The 19,742-nt window shown below is 38.6% G+C and overlaps 1 protein-coding gene across 4 annotated transcripts; it reads right to left on the reverse strand.

Annotated features, from left to right (window-relative positions):
• Positions 1 to 1,470: 1,470 nt before the first annotated feature.
• On the reverse strand, positions 1,471 to 19,033 carry si:dkey-30c15.10 (uncharacterized protein LOC559353 homolog). 4 transcript variants are annotated; one of them, XM_042496923.1, is made up of 25 exons: positions 18,924 to 19,033; positions 17,518 to 17,612; positions 17,223 to 17,390; positions 16,652 to 16,747; positions 15,934 to 16,118; positions 15,490 to 15,582; positions 15,053 to 15,142; positions 14,339 to 14,423; positions 11,926 to 13,182; positions 11,055 to 11,392; positions 10,852 to 10,946; positions 10,057 to 10,186; positions 9,679 to 9,814; positions 8,824 to 9,012; positions 8,504 to 8,630; positions 8,020 to 8,068; positions 7,523 to 7,576; positions 7,407 to 7,439; positions 7,292 to 7,313; positions 6,935 to 7,044; positions 5,866 to 5,919; positions 5,147 to 5,233; positions 4,239 to 4,346; positions 4,004 to 4,149; positions 1,471 to 2,860 (listed from the first exon to the last, which is right to left on the reverse strand). In XM_042496923.1, the coding sequence occupies exons 2-25, from the start codon at positions 17,609 to 17,611 to the stop codon at positions 2,695 to 2,697; spliced, it is 3,912 nt and encodes a 1,303-aa protein (XP_042352857.1). In that variant the 5' UTR covers position 17,612; positions 18,924 to 19,033; the 3' UTR covers positions 1,471 to 2,694. The 4 variants fall into 4 exon arrangements, with proteins under 4 accessions (XP_042352857.1, XP_042352855.1, XP_042352859.1 ...); XM_042496921.1 differs by having other exon boundaries at positions 15,053 to 15,145; XM_042496925.1 differs by lacking the exon at positions 15,053 to 15,142.
• Between the last annotated feature and the right edge of the window lie 709 nt (positions 19,034 to 19,742).

Genomic DNA, 19,742 nt, shown 5'->3' on the forward strand with positions numbered 1-19,742 from the left:
TCACAACCAGAATTACCAATTTCCATGACTTTTCCAAAACTTTCAGGGTACATCTAGTGATCTAAATTTTATCCAGGCCTGGAAATTGCTATCTGCAAATTCAATGACTTTCCCAAGTTTGCCATGACTGTGGGAACCCTGCATGCTGATCTTAATTAGCTCCCATAAAACCTGTCAGATTTGTGAGGGGTGACAAACCCATAGAAATTCTCTATATTTTACCACCGCCCAGCACGCAGAGCGTACAAATGCTGCAGCAGTCAGTGTTGTCTGATTCAATGCAGATGTTTATCTTGACAGCAAAATCAAGTGTTCCCCCCACCCCCTTGTTGCTGTCATCACCTTGAGCTCCGTAACACCCAGCAGCACCTCCACCCAGAGGAGCTATGGGACGAACAGGAAATCTAATTCTAGACCACTTCCTGTATGACATTCCTGACCTGAGCTGCCTTCCTGCCAGACTCTCCCAGACTCCGTACGTATAGCTCACCAGCCGCACTTTTACATTCCTGCATATGTGCACGTAAACGTCTGTACAGGACAAGAGTGCAACGAGACATGAAGGGACAGGAAGTATTCAAGCACATTTCATCAAATTGTCAAAATGACATTATTATTAAATGTTTTCTATTGAAAAGAAAATGAACATTTTAAAGCAATATTATCTAATGGTGTTAAGTTTTTATAAAACAGATATATTCACAGTTCTTACAGAGGTAAGTCAAAATCAAGGATTTTCAAGTACTTTATCCAGTACTTTTTTTTTTTTTTTTTTAAGGATCAAACTTTTCTCCAAAACCATCTATTGCAAGAGAATTGTGCAAATTCATAAATGGAGCAAACATGCAAACAGAGCCTAAAATTAACTTACTAACTGGTTAAATTAAGGCATGTGACGAGCAAATAGTGAGAAGAATCTGTCTGATAGATTTAATAAAATAATAAATTGTTCTGTTCTACTTCTGACTTATTTTAAATCACTTCTTAAAACACATTTTTTCCTAGACTTGCTTCTAATGTGATGGTTTTTTGTTTTTATTTATTTTACCTATTTTATTTGCTTTATTTATTTTATTTCCTTTTACTTGTGGTTGTATTACTTTTGTCATGTTTGGTTTATTTTTATTATTTTATACTGATGTTTTGTGTCCTTCATAGGTCTGTTTAGCCTTCTGTTGTTGTATTACTTTCTATGTTTACAATTTCTGCTTTTGCTTTGTTTGGTTTGTTTGTCAAAGTACTTTGTAAACTCTGTTTTTAAATGTGCCATATAAAAAAGTTATTATTCTCAATTGTATTCAAGTTCCTTTTTGAAGACAAAATTAAAAAAATGCCCAATTTTCAAGGTTTTCCAGGACTTTCCAGGAGATTCAAATTCAAGTACCTCAAGCACAAACCTTGAATATCAGCTGTTTCTACCAGCACTTGCATAAAGCCCCTGCATTGATTGGTCAAGATTGTAAATGTAAAATGTTTTTGTAGCCATTTCAATCCATTTATTTTATTGGTAACTTCAATTAGGTGCATAGAATGAGAGTTAACATGAATAACATTGATAGCAAAGTGACAGACTGACAGGTGGAAATACATGTAAAGAACAGATCAGACAGAACAGACCACATTCAGTGTAGCAGCATCACGACAGTCCCCTCTTTTACCTCAACAGTTCTCCCATTCACGGTATTACACATAACATATGGGTTTTAAATATGTAAATATATGAGATTATTCATATGCAGAAACACAAATCATGTCCTTAGGAATATGAGTGAACACTTCAGGCCACTGTGAAGGAAGGAAAACCTCCAAGATGGCAGTGATACGTCCTGACAAGCGGGATCCATTCACATTTTGACTGGTTATTTCTTCGGGTAAAAAAGGCACCAGGTGTTTTATCACATTTTGCCAAAACAGCCAAATATGTGTTGGCTCAGTGGAACAAAAGCCTGCCTTCATATAGAATGAATCAAAATCTTATTTTGCCCCACAGAAGCTGGATGTATGAATGACTCCGAAAAGCTCCCATTCCAACCCTAGAAACTAGCATTTCTTCTATTTTCTAATAATGTGTAGTGTTTCCTGTCATTTTATTAGTTTAGTAGAGTTAAGGATTTCCTTTTCCTTCAGTATTTATTAGTGTATCTATATAAATCTGTTTATCCTTCCAGTTTAAACGCTGCAAAAATACAATATGAATCTAAATACATGTGTGAATTATTACAAAAATATATAAGCTACTAGAAGTTTCACCTCAGCTACTGAAAGTGTCCAAATAATATTGCCAGCAAAGGCTAAAGCAGCTGATTGCCACAGAAAAAGTAAAAATAAAACCTCTTCCGCAAACTCATGATAAAGAAAAACTAAAAATATGGCAACGGTAACAAATAAAAGTGAAAACCAACAGTAATGATTGGATTCAGATTAAAAGAAATCAACAATAGCACGGAAATCAAATAATCTCCCCAAAAAAGAAAAATCTGTGAGATACATATTGTTTTGCCTCATTTGAAAATTGCCAGTTTTGATTTCTACTGTGAATTTTCAACCGCCGCTCTGACATTACAGATCTAAACCCTGACGTCAGCTCGTCTATACGCAACATTAAAGCTGCTCCCACAGTGTTTTCATGGATCTCAGGCAGCAGAAACTATAACAGAATTACATCTGCGTGGGTTTGTTGGCTGAGTGATGTAGTTACAGTATGCTCTCCCTCAGGTTTCCACCGCTGGACGAGTTTGACTGCTGACTCTCTGTTTGGGCCGCTGATGTTCGGTTCCAAGTATGAAAGTCCAAAAGAGCTTGATTGAGTTTCTCCATCCAGTCCAATCTTTCCTGTTTGGTGTCGGCTGAAAACCAACACCTGAACAAGAACAACACCCATCAGCACTGCAACAGAATCTACACCTGCCCGTTATAGGTGCTACTGCGCCCGGTGAGACATCTATCAAAGTTACCGTGTGTGTCCTACTTAGATAAACTTACTGTCAAATCACGGACAGACAACTTCAGCCTTTCAGCTTTTTCTTCAACATTAAAGAAAAACTTCAGTGTTTTTTACCTTGAAGCACCCAATAATGTAATAATTAGGGGTCGACAGATTATCCGCCTGGCCAATTAGTAGGGCAGATATTTGGCATTTTGCCATTTATTTTTATCGGCATTTTATTTCAATGATGGATGATAAAATTAATAAATTAAAAAGAGCAAAAAAAAACCTCAGGAAGCTATTTTTATTTTTTTCATTTTTTATTTCATTTTCACTTGACTATTAAAAAAGTTTCCGGGAATTTGCTGTATATGATGTTGAACATTTCAGTTTTGATAATTTTCTAAAGGCATTTCAACAATTTTGTGTTGGAGTTTGATATATTCAAAATTCTAAATTTTGACATAAAGATTTTCATTTTCATTGTAAATGCATATTGGTTCCAAATATCAATTATCAGCCCCATTAACTACTAATGATCAGTATCAGTATTGGCCCCGAAAAACCAATATTGGTTACCCAGGAACATTGTCATTTTATTTTACAGCCATATCATCCACCCCTCGGGCACAAGGTTGAAAAATACTGAAGTATACCTTGAGGATCTAGTAGCACGCAATGGTCAATAAAAGAGTGTAGAGACCGTTAATCTTACGTCCTTTTTTATAGTAATTATACTGTTTCAAAATACATTTGGAGACTGATTTCACAGAAAGTGTTTCCCATAAACTGTCAAAAACACCCTCTGTGACATCACTAGTTGAATGCAGCCAAAGGAACAACATGCGTCATACTTACTGTAAACAAAAATGCCATCTACACTAAAACTGTTTTCATAATAAATTGAGAGTGTTATTTTATATTTGCCAATATGTAGAAGACAGCAGATGATCAAAACCGGTCAAAATTTGTGCCTTGAAAATAGGACTTAAAAATCACAAACAAAGAAATCCGAACTAATCACTAACACCCACACATCTCATTTTTCAGGATGTTGCAGTTTTTATTAAGTCTTACTTGGCCAAGGCATCCTGGCTGGCGTCCTGCTGCTTTGGGATGTTGCTCACCAGCTCAAAGGTGAAAGGTCGAGCACACGAGTCCCTCTTTACAGGGCGGACACATCGACTGTGGGAGCTGGACAGAGAGATGCTGCCCTCTGCTTCCTGAGAGGCCCAAACAGAAAACACAATTAAAGCTGTTAAAAATAACCCGGTGACTCAGTCTGTGAGTCTGTCTGTTGGTCTGTCCATACCTTTGTTTCTTTGTCGTTGGGGTGGTTCCAGTAGTGCATGTTGCACTCCTCCAGAACAAAATATCGGCGATGCCACACCCCGTATCCACTGATCAGCTCAAACATTGTCTGGGAACAGATCCAGAGAAAAAGAGGTTTAATGCAACTACATGCAGCAAAAATGCTGCAACATTTAAAAAATATCTGCCTTGTCTGTGTCTATTAGTTTAAAACTGTTATACAAAGAATTTAACAGGAGCTTCATTGCCACTGCAGTGTGAGGTAAAGCTGCTTCTTGTCTGTGTGGTTTAAGATACTGACACTTAAATTATTATGACAAAATGGAATACTCTCACCCCATTTACTTTATGAATCCAGGGCTTTTAAACAAATTTTACAGACCATACATTCTCTGAAACGACCATCGGTACTTCTTATCAGTTCTATTGAATACATATTATTTTAAAAAAATAATTAATTCAGAACAGGATTAAAACTGGCTATTTAAATATAACTTACGGGCTGTTTGTTTTTTATGAGTGGGAAGGGGATAGTGCCAAAAGGGGGAGGTGTGTCAGCTGGGGAGGGACTTATGTTTTTTATTTTAACTTTAGAGGAGGGGCTTACAACCTTAAATGGCTGTATCTTGTAAAAACTTGCATGTTTTCTTTTGGGAAAAAAAGCAATGTTGTGTATGACACCATGCAATCACAGCCACAAACGGTAGAAACTAAAATTATCTTTTTTTTTCATATTTTTGAAGGTCTGTGAACACATCGTGTTATTATACAGGTTTGTGAAACATAATTCCATGACTTTTCTAAAACTGTGAACAAACCCTGTAAATTTTAGAATTTAAAGTCAGTACCACACGAAATGAACGCGTAACAAGAGAGTTATGGGAAAAAAAGCGACATCATAATACTGACCAGGAAGCCTTGGTGCTGGACGTTAGAGTGACTCTCGCTGTCCAGATGCAGGTAGATGTTGCCCTCTAGAGGAGAGAGAAAAGGCACCTGCAGTCCGGGGAAGAAGAGGGAGGGAACACACTGTCAAACTGGTATGATGTAAAACACATGTGGGGATGTGAGAAACAACATGAAATATTTTGAAGAATTTCATTCCAGTATGATCTTCATCCACTTTGGTTGGATGTACTGTGTGTAATTACTAACAGGTAGCACCAATGTATGGCCTACATTTTGGAATGAAATTCTTCTGGTATATTTAGACAGTTAACACAGACACACAACACACACAGCTTCTACAATATCCTCCAGGATATCATATAATTCAAAATTAAATGATGCAAGAATACAGCAGGGAAATGTAAGAATATGAATACACTTCACGATGAATACAAATCTACGCTTTGAAGTAAATGTCTCTACTGCATTTTTGAAGCACTATGGCGTTTCACATTAATGTACTGAGCAATGGAGTCAAACATAATGGACATTTTCTTTGATCCTTGAGATCAGACAGGAAAGCACTTGAACTATTAAAAAGGAAATTCATTCACCACAAACAAAAAACTATCAAGGCGGTTAGTTTGTATGACTGAAATCATGAGTCAGTTTAAGGTAAGTTTTTGTAGACAGAAAGGGTGAGAGGTGAAGGGATAACAGTATTGTGAAAAGAGTGAAACCTTTTCCTGAAATTCATCTCCCAGCAGCCTCCTGATTTTGCCTTCAAGTTTCATCTGAGTGGAAGAAGCAAGACAGAGAGGGGGGAGGGAGGCAGACAGGGAGGGGCAGACATGTTACATCACCAGTGAACCCACCCATGTGTAGAAACTTCTTACAGAATAATGAAAGCACCAAACGGGTGTAGAGTGGAGCCTGTAGCACCGTGCGTGTTTTATGGTCAGTCAGTGCTGGAGGTACTGAGGTGAAATGCACAGAGGTGCAAAACCTGGTGACAGCGGTGTGTGTTAAACCATGCTTTCTGGACCATGCTTTTCAGACTGCCATCGTTCAACAAATCAATTAACAAAAAAGTATCCGCATGCCTGCACTTTCAAAATAATCCACCAAAGTGCATTCATGAAATGTTTCTTTTTACTTGCCAAACTAACAAAGATATTTAAGCTGACATGGCTTATTATTCAGAATAATCTATTCCAGGGATACTGAACTTGTTTTGTTTGAGGGACACTTTTGCAAAATGACAGAAGGCCAGGGGCCAGTTGTAGCAGCCCCATACATGTTTCTAGGATTTTAGGACACCAGGGGCTTAGCTAGGACCTCTGGGGTCCGGGGGATCCTTGTTTAATGCGCTCTGGCACCTTATGTATACTAAAAGTACAAAAACATTTCCAATTGAGTGTAACTGTTATTTTTTTTAGCTATTATAATAACTATTATTTAAACTATTATAATTAATTAATTTCTTACCTTATTTTTACACGCAGGTTTTATTATGCCTTCTTGTCTTTTCATGTGAAGCACTTTGTGCATGTAATTTCTTTGTTGTAAAGCATGTTGGGCTGCATTTCTTCTATGAAAGGCGGTATACAAATAAAGTTTAGTAATTATTTATTTTTATTATTATTCATCTGATCGACACCAGCTTTCACCATCACTGCTCTGTGGACTATTCATCACTAGACACAATCTTTTGGTCCAGGCTAAGACAGCCATGTATAACTTCCGTCGCTGAAGATTGCAAAAACAGTGTGAGCCGCCCTCCTCAACAACACCATGACAGGCACGTACCTTATCCAGAGGGAACTTGCTGTGTCCCAGCGAGGCCAAGGTGATCTTATGGGAGCCCACCAAACAGAAGTTGCTGGAGCGACGAGTGTTGAGACCAGGAGGAGCAGCAGCTGAAGAACAAAGAAGTGCAGGACAAAACATGAAACACTAAGTGATGTGTACATGACTATTATGACCAGTGAGTGTAATTGGTAGAAACATAAGTTCCTCCACCAAGTCCATATTTCATTTTTTTTGTATATCAAAAGTTTTCTAAACAAAAATGCACGAAAACCATTCCATATTTGTTGTCAAGTGAAGTAAAACTAAAGCCTACTTGTACTATAATCAATAATACCAAATTAAAACTCAACTTACATGTCAGACTGTGACTGGATCTCTGTTCAAAACAAAAGGAAAGGTTTAGGTGAGGGGTGAAAAACAACAATGCATGCTTTAATATTAAGGCAGGAAATAAAAAGTGGATACTCACGGTGATAGTGTTCAGAAGCTTTCTTGGCGTAACCTGAAAATGTAAAGGCATCATCAATAAATTACACCGTCACTGATAAATACACACATGGCTTATTATTTGGCTCACCGACTCACCCTGGACTTTGAGGTGATCCGGTCCATGCTGCAGTTACTTCCTGAAGTGTGGGACTAGATGACACAAACATATTAAAAATCTACTAATTATCATACATGAATGCTGCCTGACCCATCAAATAAACCAAACAATCCTCTTAAGATGCCTCACTTTAGCATCAACAACGCCTACATCTCCGTCACACCATCAGTCAGCATCAGGCCAGCAGACATCATGTCACAGTAACATGTTGGGATTGCTACCACACTGTCTTCACTGATAACATGCCGCTCTATGTCCCAAACAAATGTCTTCAGCTACCTCATCCGAGCAAGCAGCACATCACATGCCTCCATCACCAGCTGTAGGTACACTCGGAAATGTATAAATGGGAATTTACAACAAAGAAAAAACTACTTCTGGAGCCTGCGGCCTCAACAGCTGCTCTAAACTATTAATTTTATTTCATTTAATGCATAGAGAACTGCACATCTAAATGTCAAAAGTTTTGCCTCACCAGGCTGTAGACTTCCACGTCAATCTCAAAGGATGAGCGGATATCCTTCCTGAAACATCAAGGAGACAAAGCAATATTACACTGAAATGATCACATTCACACAAACATCAGACTCCTCAAATTCAAAGGGCCAGTGAGAAAAATCAGATTTTAGAACCTCAAAATTAAAGTCGTAGGAACAGATCTAGGTGGAAAGAAAGAGAGTCCAAATTTGGCTTAAGTCGTCTGGATGTGACCAATAATTAATAATTTGTCAATAAAACATAAATAAGAACCCAGAAACATAACAGATTTGTCCAGTGATGTCCATCACTTATTCAGACTAAAAAACAAAACAAAAAAATAAATAAAGGTGGTTTGTGTGCTTAGAAAAAAAAGCACATGCTGTCAATTCAGACAACAAAACACAAGATGGAGAGGCAGCAGATTAGTGCCAGAAGCACAAATTAGATTCATCAAATAAAGTAATCACAAAGCAGCTTACAGAGTCACAGAAGTAGGGAAGGAGATGGTGTCTCCATTCTGAGCATCAGCAGCCGTGGCCAGCGGGGTGGCGACGATATTGCAGGGCCCGTAGCGGATCAGGACGAAAAAGTAGTGACTTGGCCGCCCTAAATTGTATCATAAATAACAAAGTCTTCTTAATGCGGATGCATTGCAATACATTTGTTTGAGTCAAAACCTGAATTTTAACATAGAAAGTTTTAACGAAATCACACAAATGATCATAATAATGTTAAATAAAAAGCAATTCAACAATACCCCCCCCCCCCAAAAAAAGGAGAAATCGTCTTACTGCACTACCTGTGCGGTTGTGTGAGGAGCAGACAAACTCCACCTTGAGAGGCAGCTGGATGTTTGTGATGCTGACAGTCCCTCTGCAGGCCTGCTGGGAGACAAATTCCCTGTCCTCTCCTCCAGCCTCTCCTGACTCTGAGCTCCTCTCCTCCCTCAGTCTGGCCACTTCTGCCAGCAGAGCAGAGCGTTTCTCACCTGAAACAGACAAGTAAGTCACAACAACAATTATATAGTTATGTGCAGCAGTGAGCCAGGGCAGGAGGAGGATGAAAGGACAAGAATGAAGCTCAATGAAAAGTAGAGGACAAAAATCTGGCCAGTCTGTTTGTGGAGGACAGTCTGGAAATGCAGTGTGGCATATTTGGTGTCAAATTAGCAACATGTTGGAGGAGATTGGTTTAATTAGTTTTACAGTTTTTGACAAAAACAGAGTTTCATAATACTACATTTTGGTAAAAGTAGTAAAGTCATAGCATGTACGACTGGTCTGTAATACATTTTGAAAATTTTAAACTTTAGATGGTTGCTGTAGCGCCACCTTCAGGACTATTAGCCAACCATGCCAGTTAATGAACTCTGGTATAGGACTGGATCTATGTGCAGAGTTTTGTTTGTTTTCATGCATGAGAAGGCAGATTTCACGGGAGAAGAAAGAAGAATATAACCTAATTGACAAAGGCAATTTTAACTAACAATTAACAATTTTTAAACATCATTTATCAAATGTGAAAAAATATTTTAAAAAATGCAACTGCTCTTGAGGCCACAAATACTATGAATTAACGACTGTGTGAATGTGGCTTCCTATCTATGGCACACTAAGATGGGACCATTCAATCACACACTTTGATATGTACATACAGGAGACCAAGAGAAGTTTCTCTGCTTCAGCCTCCTCCAGCGAGCCTCGTCCGTGCTCCTCGTCAGTACAGCAGCTCAGAGCCTGCAGGGTCTGGCTGATCACAGTCTGAAGCTTCCCTGCTTCTTCATTAAGAGCCTGGACAAACATACGATAAAATGTGGGTTACTCAACATCTGTACTGGATTTAATTATTAATCAAAAAGCCAAAAGCCAAATTCAGCAGCTGCAGTGCAGTTTACATTTACAAATGAGTAAATTAATAGTATGTAGCATGTACATACTTACATCTCATCCTAAATATGATTGCCGTACTGAGAAATTAGTTGATTAACAACAACAGCGAATGGGTTAGTCTTATTGAAAAAAATGCTACACACCGTGATTTTCTCCTTAGTGTTGACAGATGGCTGAGGTTTGGACTTCTCTGGAGCTCGTCTCTGAACCCCAGGAGTGACACTCTGAATGGTGGGAGGCTTTCTCTGTCTTTGTGTGCGGTAGGCATCAATACTGTTCAGCACAGGACAAACATCAGATTCAAACTCAAGTCAACTCAAATTCTTGCTCACTGGCATTCATTGTTTTCCCCAACTATTTTGATTTACGAGGGAAGGAGAAGCACCACATTTTCAAATGTTTACATATCACTGTAGCTAACTGGCATTCACTAAGGCAGAGACAGAACATGAGGAAAAAACAAAGAAACGTCAAGTGACGTCGTACACCCACAGCAAGGTTACATCACCAGCTACAGAAAACAAATTTGCCGTTGTGTTATATTATGTGGAAGGTTATCCATGGAAAATTACTGTAACAATTTAGTTAGACACTACAAAATTTGATTACTTTTTCAAAGTGTTTTTTTTTCTTTTTTTACTAATTCCATGACTTTTCCAGGCCTGGAATAATTGTTTGTGAAATCAATGACTTTTCCAGGTTTAATTTAATCACAAAAACAACACTATTTCAGCTGTCGTGCTTTCGTGGCCAAGTAACCAGTGTAAAGATTTAAATGGCAAATCTTTGTTTAACAAATACAACAATGGGCTTGTTTTTTTTTTTTAAATGTGTCACAACAGTGTTGTCAGGAACAAAACAAGTGATGACTCAAAAACAAGACTTTATTGGGGTTTTATTTCAAAGAGAATTTGTGCGAATGGCTCTGCGGTTTTTACCTGTACAGAGGAGCAGATTCAGTTAGAGGAGTGTCGGTCTCCTCTGGAGTCAAGAGCAGAGAAGGAGGGTTGGACTCCTGGCTGACTTCCAGTCGCTGTTGGCAGATTATAAAACATTAAATATTTTTAAGGTTCTCAATTTATCACAGAGCTCCCTTAATGGAACTTATGTCTGACAGCTTAAAGTTACAAATTCATCTTACCAGAGGGGTGACCACAGCCTCGACAGACTTGCTGAGCGGCGAAAGGATGCCGCTGGAGGGAAAAGTCAGCAGCTCGTCTCTGTTGCTTTCAAGCATCTTGCTCTCATCGCTCCCTTCTTCTTTGGACTCCCCCTCTTCTTCACTTTTCTCCTTCTCTGACTCAGTGTCCATCTTTTCTTTGTCTCCAGAGCAAACGCCAATGCCACTGTCACGGTCCTCCGTGTCTTCATCATCCCCCCTCTCCTCCTCGATCCTTCCAGCATATTCCAGCACCTCCTCGAACATCTGGTCAATTATCTCAGCTGTGTTGGTCTCATCATGGGAGTTCAGCTCAGCATCTGTGGATAGACACAGTTACAAACATATATAGGGGCATTTTAAAATAAATAAGATTGACAATTTCAATAACACGATTGCTGACAATTAAATGGTAAACGTGAACAAATCCCCCAAAAGATGTGCACCATCCATCTTGTTTTACATTTATGCCCAGTCACATTTATTCTGTCAAGTGAACCTGTGCAAAACAAACTGTGATCTTGTGGCTCCATATTAGTCTCTTTATTCCCCAACATTTTCCAGCACACTAAGCTGAAAAATTATAGATTTGCAAAGATGCACACTTCAAAGTGTAAACAGAAACAGCCATGCAAACTTCTCCAAATAACACCTGTGCATGTTTTTTGTATGCGGTGTGGAGAGAGTCGTGCAAAACTTCACCCAGTGATTTAGCAAACATGCTGCTCTTAATATGAACCCAGTATATGCAGTTGACCAAGTGATTTCTGTCTTACCAAAAAACTATTTTAACCCATGTGCTCCACTTCTCCTCAGGTGTCCTCAGCTTAGACCTAGTTCTTACTGTTCTCACCTGACATACTTGTCTCTGCCCTGGACTCCGTGGAGGTATTGTCCTCAGGCAGGGTTGGGTCATTGATTAGCTCAGGCTCCAGAATAAAGGTGACTTTCTTTAAGCCCTCTCCTCCCTCTGCCTTGCAAGTTTCTTCTGCCAGCCCACCTACAACGCCTTTCCTTTCATCTACTGGATCCTGCTCCATTTTTTCTATCTCCAAATCATCTGACAACTGTATGTCTGTCAAACTCTGAGCTTCAGTGTCTGATGATTCAGCTTGAGACTCTACCTCAGCTTTTTCTTCAACTGTCATTTCAAGCTCCGTGAGCTCTGTCTGAGTTTCTTTCAGATCCTGAGCAACATTTGCAGAAGGAGATGAATCTGTTTGTTTCGGTCTGCTATTTGGGCTTCTTCTGTCTGACTCTAGATCCATGTCTACTTTTTTCGTATTGACAGCGTTTGACTGTTGACACATATCATCATTATAACTGCATCCTCCTGTGTCTTTCTGGTCTTGTTTTGTTGCAAAAATATAAATATCTTCTGTAACTGCTCCCTCATAAAATCCTTCACAGGACTCCATTTTCCCTTGATCTTTGTTTAAATCAGATTGGTCTTTAACCGAGTAATCTAAACAGCTGTCTAACTCACCCTCGTCTTCCTGAGCTTTCTCATCTCCCTGCGTTTCAGAGCCGGCAATCTCAGCAGATACATTACCCAAATAACATTCACCGCTGGTTTCACTGTGATCTGCACAACTGCCTCTTTTCTGTTTTTCCACCCTGGATGATTCTAACTCCCTCTCCTCCTCTTTTACACACAAATCTCCCCCCTGATCTGCAACTATGACAGACTCTTCCTCGCACACCTTGTCTTGAGGATATCTCCACGACCTTGACTCCTCATCTGTTGAAGGCTCAATCCCCTCCTCGCTGTATAAAGAGCCGTCAGTTTCTTCAAATAAAAACACCTCAGACACACCCTGTTCAGTGAAGGTGGAAACCTCAGCTGTTCCCTTCATGTTCGACTCCTCTAAATGAGTTGATTCTAGCAAGCTTTGCTCTTCACCTGTTGGCAACTCTGACACATTATGGTCCTCACCAAGAGACACCTTGGAGAAACTCTGATCCTCACTAAAAGACAACTTCAAGACAGTTTGTGTCTGTGGTTTTTGGGTCCCTAGCTGCTTGTCGTCATTTCCAGCTGAAGCTTTGTGCTCCATGCACAGCTCTGCAGAAGCATCAGGAGCTGCAGAGTCACCGGGTGCCCTTTGACCTGTTGAAAAAGTAGTCTCACATCTGACACTATACTACCTGGGCTTCTTAATTTATGTTACTTAAAGTCTATCAAGTACAAGAATTAATATTAATAATTTGTCTAAAGAGGGTGTCAAAAATGATTTTAAAATCCAAAGTGGAAGATAATGATAGTGTTTAGAAAGAACATAACTCAAATAATAAAAGAAAACACCCGGCATTACAGAGTGCAAGGATTGGATTATAGAAAGTGTGTCAACTCTCGCTGTACTAACACCAAAAACAGACGTTTTTTTATCCTGATATTGATATTGGCACTTAACTTAGGGTGTTGGCTGACTATTGATCGGCTTTCATTTTTAAAATTAAAGTCTGTATATGCCACTGCAGAACAGTTTCAGGGAATGACTACTGACATGATTGCTAATAATCTGTATAAGCCCTGAAAAAACAATATCGATCAACCCCTCGAACACATCACTTCTTAAGTGTAGATGACCACACGCCAAAATTTTTAGGGTTGTACAAACCTTATATTATATCCTTCTGCTGCAAGGATTGTGCCCTGGCACTCTTTTTTGATTAACAAGACTTAATTTGATGCTTTTTATGCACTCTGGCACCTCATTTACATCCAAAGAAGAAAAGAGAAATCCCAGAATGAATCACCTTATTTTCATTGTGAGTTAGAAAATGATCAGTGAACCACAAAGCACCTCATTGCAGGAAAAACCTTCCCTGCAGGGTGTAAATGGAGTATCTCTGTTCTAGTGGGTTTATAAAATTGTGGCGCTCCAGTTTCAGTGACTATATTTAATGTAGATCAGTCGCATCTAGCTAATGATCAATCGGTTCACTGATCAGTCAGTTTTAATTGTTGTAGGGATCCAATGTACCAGACTGGGGCATCTGATTGGGAATAGCTATTACTATGTTAACATAATAGTGTGGGGTTTTTTTTTTAGAATGGTTATACTCGTATAGGAACGCCTACAAAGGATATAGACTGGGAAAAAGTATTGATAGAGCCACAATACTGGTCTTGCCGATCAATTTAGCCCATTTCTGCTTCTAATGTTTCAGTCTGTCTGCTATTGACTCAAAACTCTCTTAAAATGTTTTTATATATAAATGAGAAATGTATGAGGGAAAGTATTTAATGTCAAACATCTTACCTGCTCCATCTGAAGATTGCTTCTCTGCACCTGATGTAGGGGCTTCAAAACTGCCATCATTCAGGTCAGTATCACCATCCACCTTCTGGAAGCAAGAATATTAGCACCAGGAAACAAAAATAAGAGGTAGTAATGCACAGCACTGCTTTATTTGAGGTTTATCAATGTAAGGTAATATACGAACTAAAGGAAAAGTAACGATACTACATCTTGCAGTTGTGCCCAACAACCAGAGAAATGATAAAAAATAAAATAAGGAGACCTACAGCGAACAAACAAACAAAATACCAAACACTAACTGCCAACAAACACAAAACTGCTGATTTTTGACGTTCACCTCTGTGATGCAGTTGGTTACCTTGTCACAAACAATTGACACCTCAAGTTGTTCACGATGTGTGAAGTGAAATGATTGTCCTCTGTGTGAAAAGCCCATTACCACAAAATCACACCGAAACTTTAATAGGTGCACTATTTAGGACGTGAACTTCCTTTTTCTTAAAAACAAACATCTGGAGGCACGTAAATGGGTCATCATTCTTCCAACAAAAGAAGTGTACTTGTATGCAAATGTTTGCCTTGTTCTGTTATCCAATGTAATTCTTGTAATTGCCATAATCAATACTGCCCATTCTGATGGCTCCAGATATTTTGGCCATATGTTGAAGCACAAAAGTGACCAGAAAAAGAAGCATTATTTGGCCACAGACTCACATCCCAGGGATGCATAGGAGGCCAATGAAATCTCCCTCTACATCTAGGAACCCAGGAAGAGAAAGATGCAGGGCCAGGAGGGGTCCATCGCTGCTAATGTTTACATAAACTGGTATGTTAAAAAATCCCAGACAAACTGGGGAAATGGCTAATAAACATAAAGCAACTAAAGTAGGTGCAGTCATTGACCTGTAGAGTAGGTTACTGTTCCTGTGCTTAACGTGCCAGCCAAAGGGAACATCTTTATAAATACAATTACCATCATAAATCGCTGAACAACTATCCAAGAACAGAGCCTGGTATTCAAATAGCCATTTCTTTTCTACTGTTCTTTCTCTACATAACAGAAAAACTAAGTTTAACAGGAAATTACTGACAACTTTGACTTAAACATTCTTGAATATTTCAAAGGCAAAATATCATGAATACAAACCCACCTGAGGTAATGAGGGATCCGAGCTGCTCCTTTTCAACCAGGCATTCTCACTGATTGGTTGGAAAGGCAACTGGCTCAACTCCTCTTCGCGTTCCTGATCAGAGATGTCAGATGTCAGACATTAAATCTAAAGGTACTTTGAGAATCAAATTAAATATCCAGTACAGACAGCGCAAATACAAACATTATTCATTCATTAACTATAATTAAGGGGTATTGCAACAGCTAGTGGCTTAAGTTTTTAATGTTTAAAGATTCAGAGACATAATTGAGAAATACTGATATATTACAAATATGTCATATATGAAAATGACTTGTATTATCAGGCTTTTGAGTTTATTTGCTCATCCAAGAACAAGAAGTTCAGAGCTTGAATGGTGCTGATCCAGGTAACTGAGGTACTGCTAATAAATTTTTGGAAAAAAAACACAACTTTTGAACCAACCTGGCGTATGCGAGAAGCCAGCTTGGAGCTGGGAGCTGTAGTCCCGTGGAGTTTCTGCTGGATGGCAGACACAAAGTTGGAGCAGCTCCGCGGGGAGGGGTTGGCAGGGCTCGGTGTGGGGTTGGGGCTAGCCTGGAAGACTGGTACCTTAAAACGCTCCATTCGCTGATTAAATTCTCCCTCACCTGGAGGAAAAACACTTACAGAGATTAATTTTTAAACAGAAATAGTAATTAAATTAAATTCAAATCTAAAACTAGAGACCATCTTGCAGTGGAATCACACCAGCCAAAATACAGTGATCTGTGACTTAAAACGATTGTGGGACAGGGGTGTTAAGACCCCTTGAACACCTTTTATCTTAAATGGACTTTTTGCAACTGAGCTTTTTAAAAATATATGTATCATCTGCACTTTAGAACTCACAGCATTAAGGTTTGCCAACAACAACACACTTCATCTTTTGCCTTATTCCTTTTTTGTATTTATTGCTATGTGTGAGTTGTCCCAGGTGTAAATTGACATGTGCTACTCTACATAGTGATTTGAATTGAATTTTATCTATCTATGGAAAAACACACATATACTTCCATCTATAATCTAAATCTATAATTTAATCTCTGTAAAAGAATAGAAAATGATTACTGTATTCAACAGTGACAAGTCTGTGGTTCACTCTGAGAGGTTTCTGAATGTGTGTGTTCATTTGCATCCTCACCAAGAAGATGCTCTCTGAAGCCCTTTTTGAGGATGATGACTGATGGGCTGTCAGCCCCGGGATCTGACAGACAGCGCTGGGCCAGCGGAGCTGCCCCTAAAACAACAAACACTTGCTGTTTGAAACAACAGTATTTTTTTGAACACACTGTCACACCTGCTCCACACTGACTGCTTAGCAGCTTATCAGTAGTTCATATCTTGACTGTTGACCTTTGGCTACCATGACATGTCACCATAAATGGTGCTAAAATGCACTGCAATATTTTTCTATGAACAGATTTGTACACATATACACTTTACTGCCTGTTAATTAAGTCATCAGCTTTACCTACTAAGCAGTCCAATTCAAAAGCCCTGCAATAAATTCTACCTTCATGAGGGCTTTTGTTGAATCAGCTTTAGAGAGGTGTTAATGCAAATTTATGATCATCTGTGGGCTGCAGTTTGTGAGTCAAAATGTGTTGACTTGCATTGCATAACACTGAGAGGTGTTTTTAATATTTAGTTCACCTTCAATGATAACAATAAGCAGGATAAACTATTCAACTCAGCAGTAAAGGTAGGATTACCCTCTCGCCTCTGGGTGAGTTGCTGGACTCGGGACCGGACTGAGGGAACCATCGGTGTGTCTGGCTTTGTCTCTAGCTCAGCGTGGCGTCCAGAGGACGATGGTTTAGGACTGCGGTTTTCCTGACCAGCTGCCTCCAAACGCCGACGCTTCTGGCCATCACTCATCTCTGAGACATCAGATTGAGATACACAAGGACAAAAGTCATGATTATACATAACTGCAAAGACTGCTGTGAATATGTAGACATAAAGATATGAACCTTCACATTCTTGTTAATACAGTAAAAGACAAACCTGATTGTGAGAGGACATTGTCTTCAGAATCTGACAGAGGTGCTCTCTGTCTTTTCAGGCTGAAGTTGCCACCATTTTCCTCACCAGCTTCCATACTGAGGTGTGAACAGTGACGTTACAGACTGGATATGCATTTTAAGATGTCAGCTATTATTGAACAGAAACCATTAGCACAACAAGAATCAAACCATGGCAGTTTCTGGAGCGCCTGCAGACTATTACTGGAAATGCCCTGAGGGTTATAAACAGTGGTAGATGCAGTACCTGAAAGCCATACTTGAGTAATAGTACAGATATCTTAAAATGACTTTAGTAGAAGTTGAAGTTATCTATTAGAACATTACTTAAATTCTTAAACATACAATTTTTAAAGTATCTGATATATTATCCTGTATTTAAGTATCAAAATCTTTTTCATTACAATAAATATTATTAAGTATTGAAAGCAAAAGTACAAATAAATGCTGTTAATAAAAAAGCAAGCGGTCGTCATTTTGAAAATTATGACTTTTACCTCTTCATAACAAACACCACCTTAAAATGGAGCTTACATTAGATTTAAAACATTTTTTAAAACAACTTAAGGAATATAAAAATCAAAATCCAGATTTTCCTTTCTCCATTCCTTCCCTATTTTGTAGTGATTAACTACAATGCTTAGGGGGAAATGCAGTGAAGTAAAAGTATATGTTTTATTTGGGAAATATAATGGAGTAAAAGTGAAAGTTGACAGAAATATAAAAACTCAAGTAAAGCATAGATACTCCCCAAAAAATACTTAAGTACTGTTACAAAGAATCATTACTTCGTTACATTACATCACTACGTACAAACTAGCTAAAAAGCAGATTTCTCAACAATAAAAGTCTTGTAAAGTTACCTAATAATCATGGGCGAAGATAGTATCACCTGGGTTAACTGTGACATGAAAAATATTTGGCAAAAATGAATAAACCTAGCTTTCAGACGTTTTACACAGACAAAGGAAGCACAAATATATTTCAACAGTACCATCAAAAAAAAAAATAAACGTGACAACGCCCAGCTTTCCAGTTTCAGCTCAGGTCAGGTCAGCAAACTGTGCTAACTTGTCAGCTAACGTTAAATACATAACATTAGCGTTATCTCATGAACACAAGGACGTTGTGATAGTTACATTTAATTAGCTACATTTCTTGACAAACTGTGACTTGACAACGTAAGGAGCCATCGTTAGCTTGCTAACAATAGCAACCACGTCGTTTGAGTTAACTCTAGCAAGCTATTTTATCAAAAGTTGGCCAGCGTAACATTAGCCTAGCTTATAATGCCTAGCTAACGCTAGCAGGATCACGCCGTCTTGCGTCTTAACGGACCTAGCAGAGATATGTAGCGTTACATTATAAGCAAGTCGTTTGTTGTCTTACCTGAAAAGAAGTCTGAATGAAACTACAGTCTGTATGAAACAAGTCAGCGTCAACTGACAGAAAAACAAGAAACAACCTTCTTGTTGTTATAAGCTTTCAGTCTCCTCCTCTAACTTTGAATTTCAGCGGGTCCTCTGACGCACTCAAGTACCGTAAATACTCTCAGAGAGCGCGGATCAATGCAGGTAACCTGCCGTTTTACCGTATTAAGCAAATTACACGCAAAACAAGATTCCACTACATCATTGCAATGGCATTTTTAGAGCTTTGACTCCCCCCCAAAAAATAACTGCCAGTGTGTGAGGTCTGAGTGTGACACATAGTTTTAACATAGGTAATAACTGAAAGATGTTATATGTTGAATGAAGTCTGTTTAATACATTGTTAGTCAGCCTATTTATTACATTATTTGTGTTATGTGTCAAAACTGTAGAATAAAAATGATTTTAGAAATGTATTTATATTTATTTTATAGTCTTAATTTATTTATTAATCTATTCATATTTTACTTTATTTCTGTGGTCAAAAGTATAGATAAAAACTCAGTAATTAGGCTGTTAATTTTTTTTCCAACATTGCCATCACTGTGCCGTCATAAAAAATGACCTAGCCCAGCTTTGTCCCAAACTTGGAACACTTCAGGAAATAAGCTTCTCTGCTGAGACTAGGATGAATAAAGCCTTAGATCAGGCCAAACACTTCAACCTCAATTTAAACTTTATTTTTGTCCCTGGAGGACAATTGGTCATACAGAGAGTAAAACACATAAAAGACACAGGTGAACAAATGATAATGTACGTACATAACAAATACAGTGAG

The sequence above is a fragment of the Plectropomus leopardus genome, chromosome 11 (genome assembly GCF_008729295.1).
Source record: "Plectropomus leopardus isolate mb chromosome 11, YSFRI_Pleo_2.0, whole genome shotgun sequence".
In the NCBI taxonomy this organism is placed as follows: Eukaryota; Metazoa; Chordata; class Actinopteri; order Perciformes; family Serranidae; genus Plectropomus; species Plectropomus leopardus.

Excerpts from the sequence above, each read along its gene's own strand:
- si:dkey-30c15.10 (XM_042496921.1), bottom strand. The coding sequence starts at position 17,611 with ATGGAAGCTGGTGAGGAAAATGGTGGCAACTTCAGCCTGAAAAGACAG. Across the intron at positions 13,183-14,338 it reads GCAATCTTCAGATGGAGCAG|GTCAAAGGGCACCCGGTGAC; the intron begins GTAAGATGTTTG and ends CTTTTTCAACAG. Across the intron at positions 7,577-8,019 it reads ACGTGGAAGTCTACAGCCTG|TCCCACACTTCAGGAAGTAA; the intron begins GTGAGGCAAAAC and ends TGTGTCATCTAG.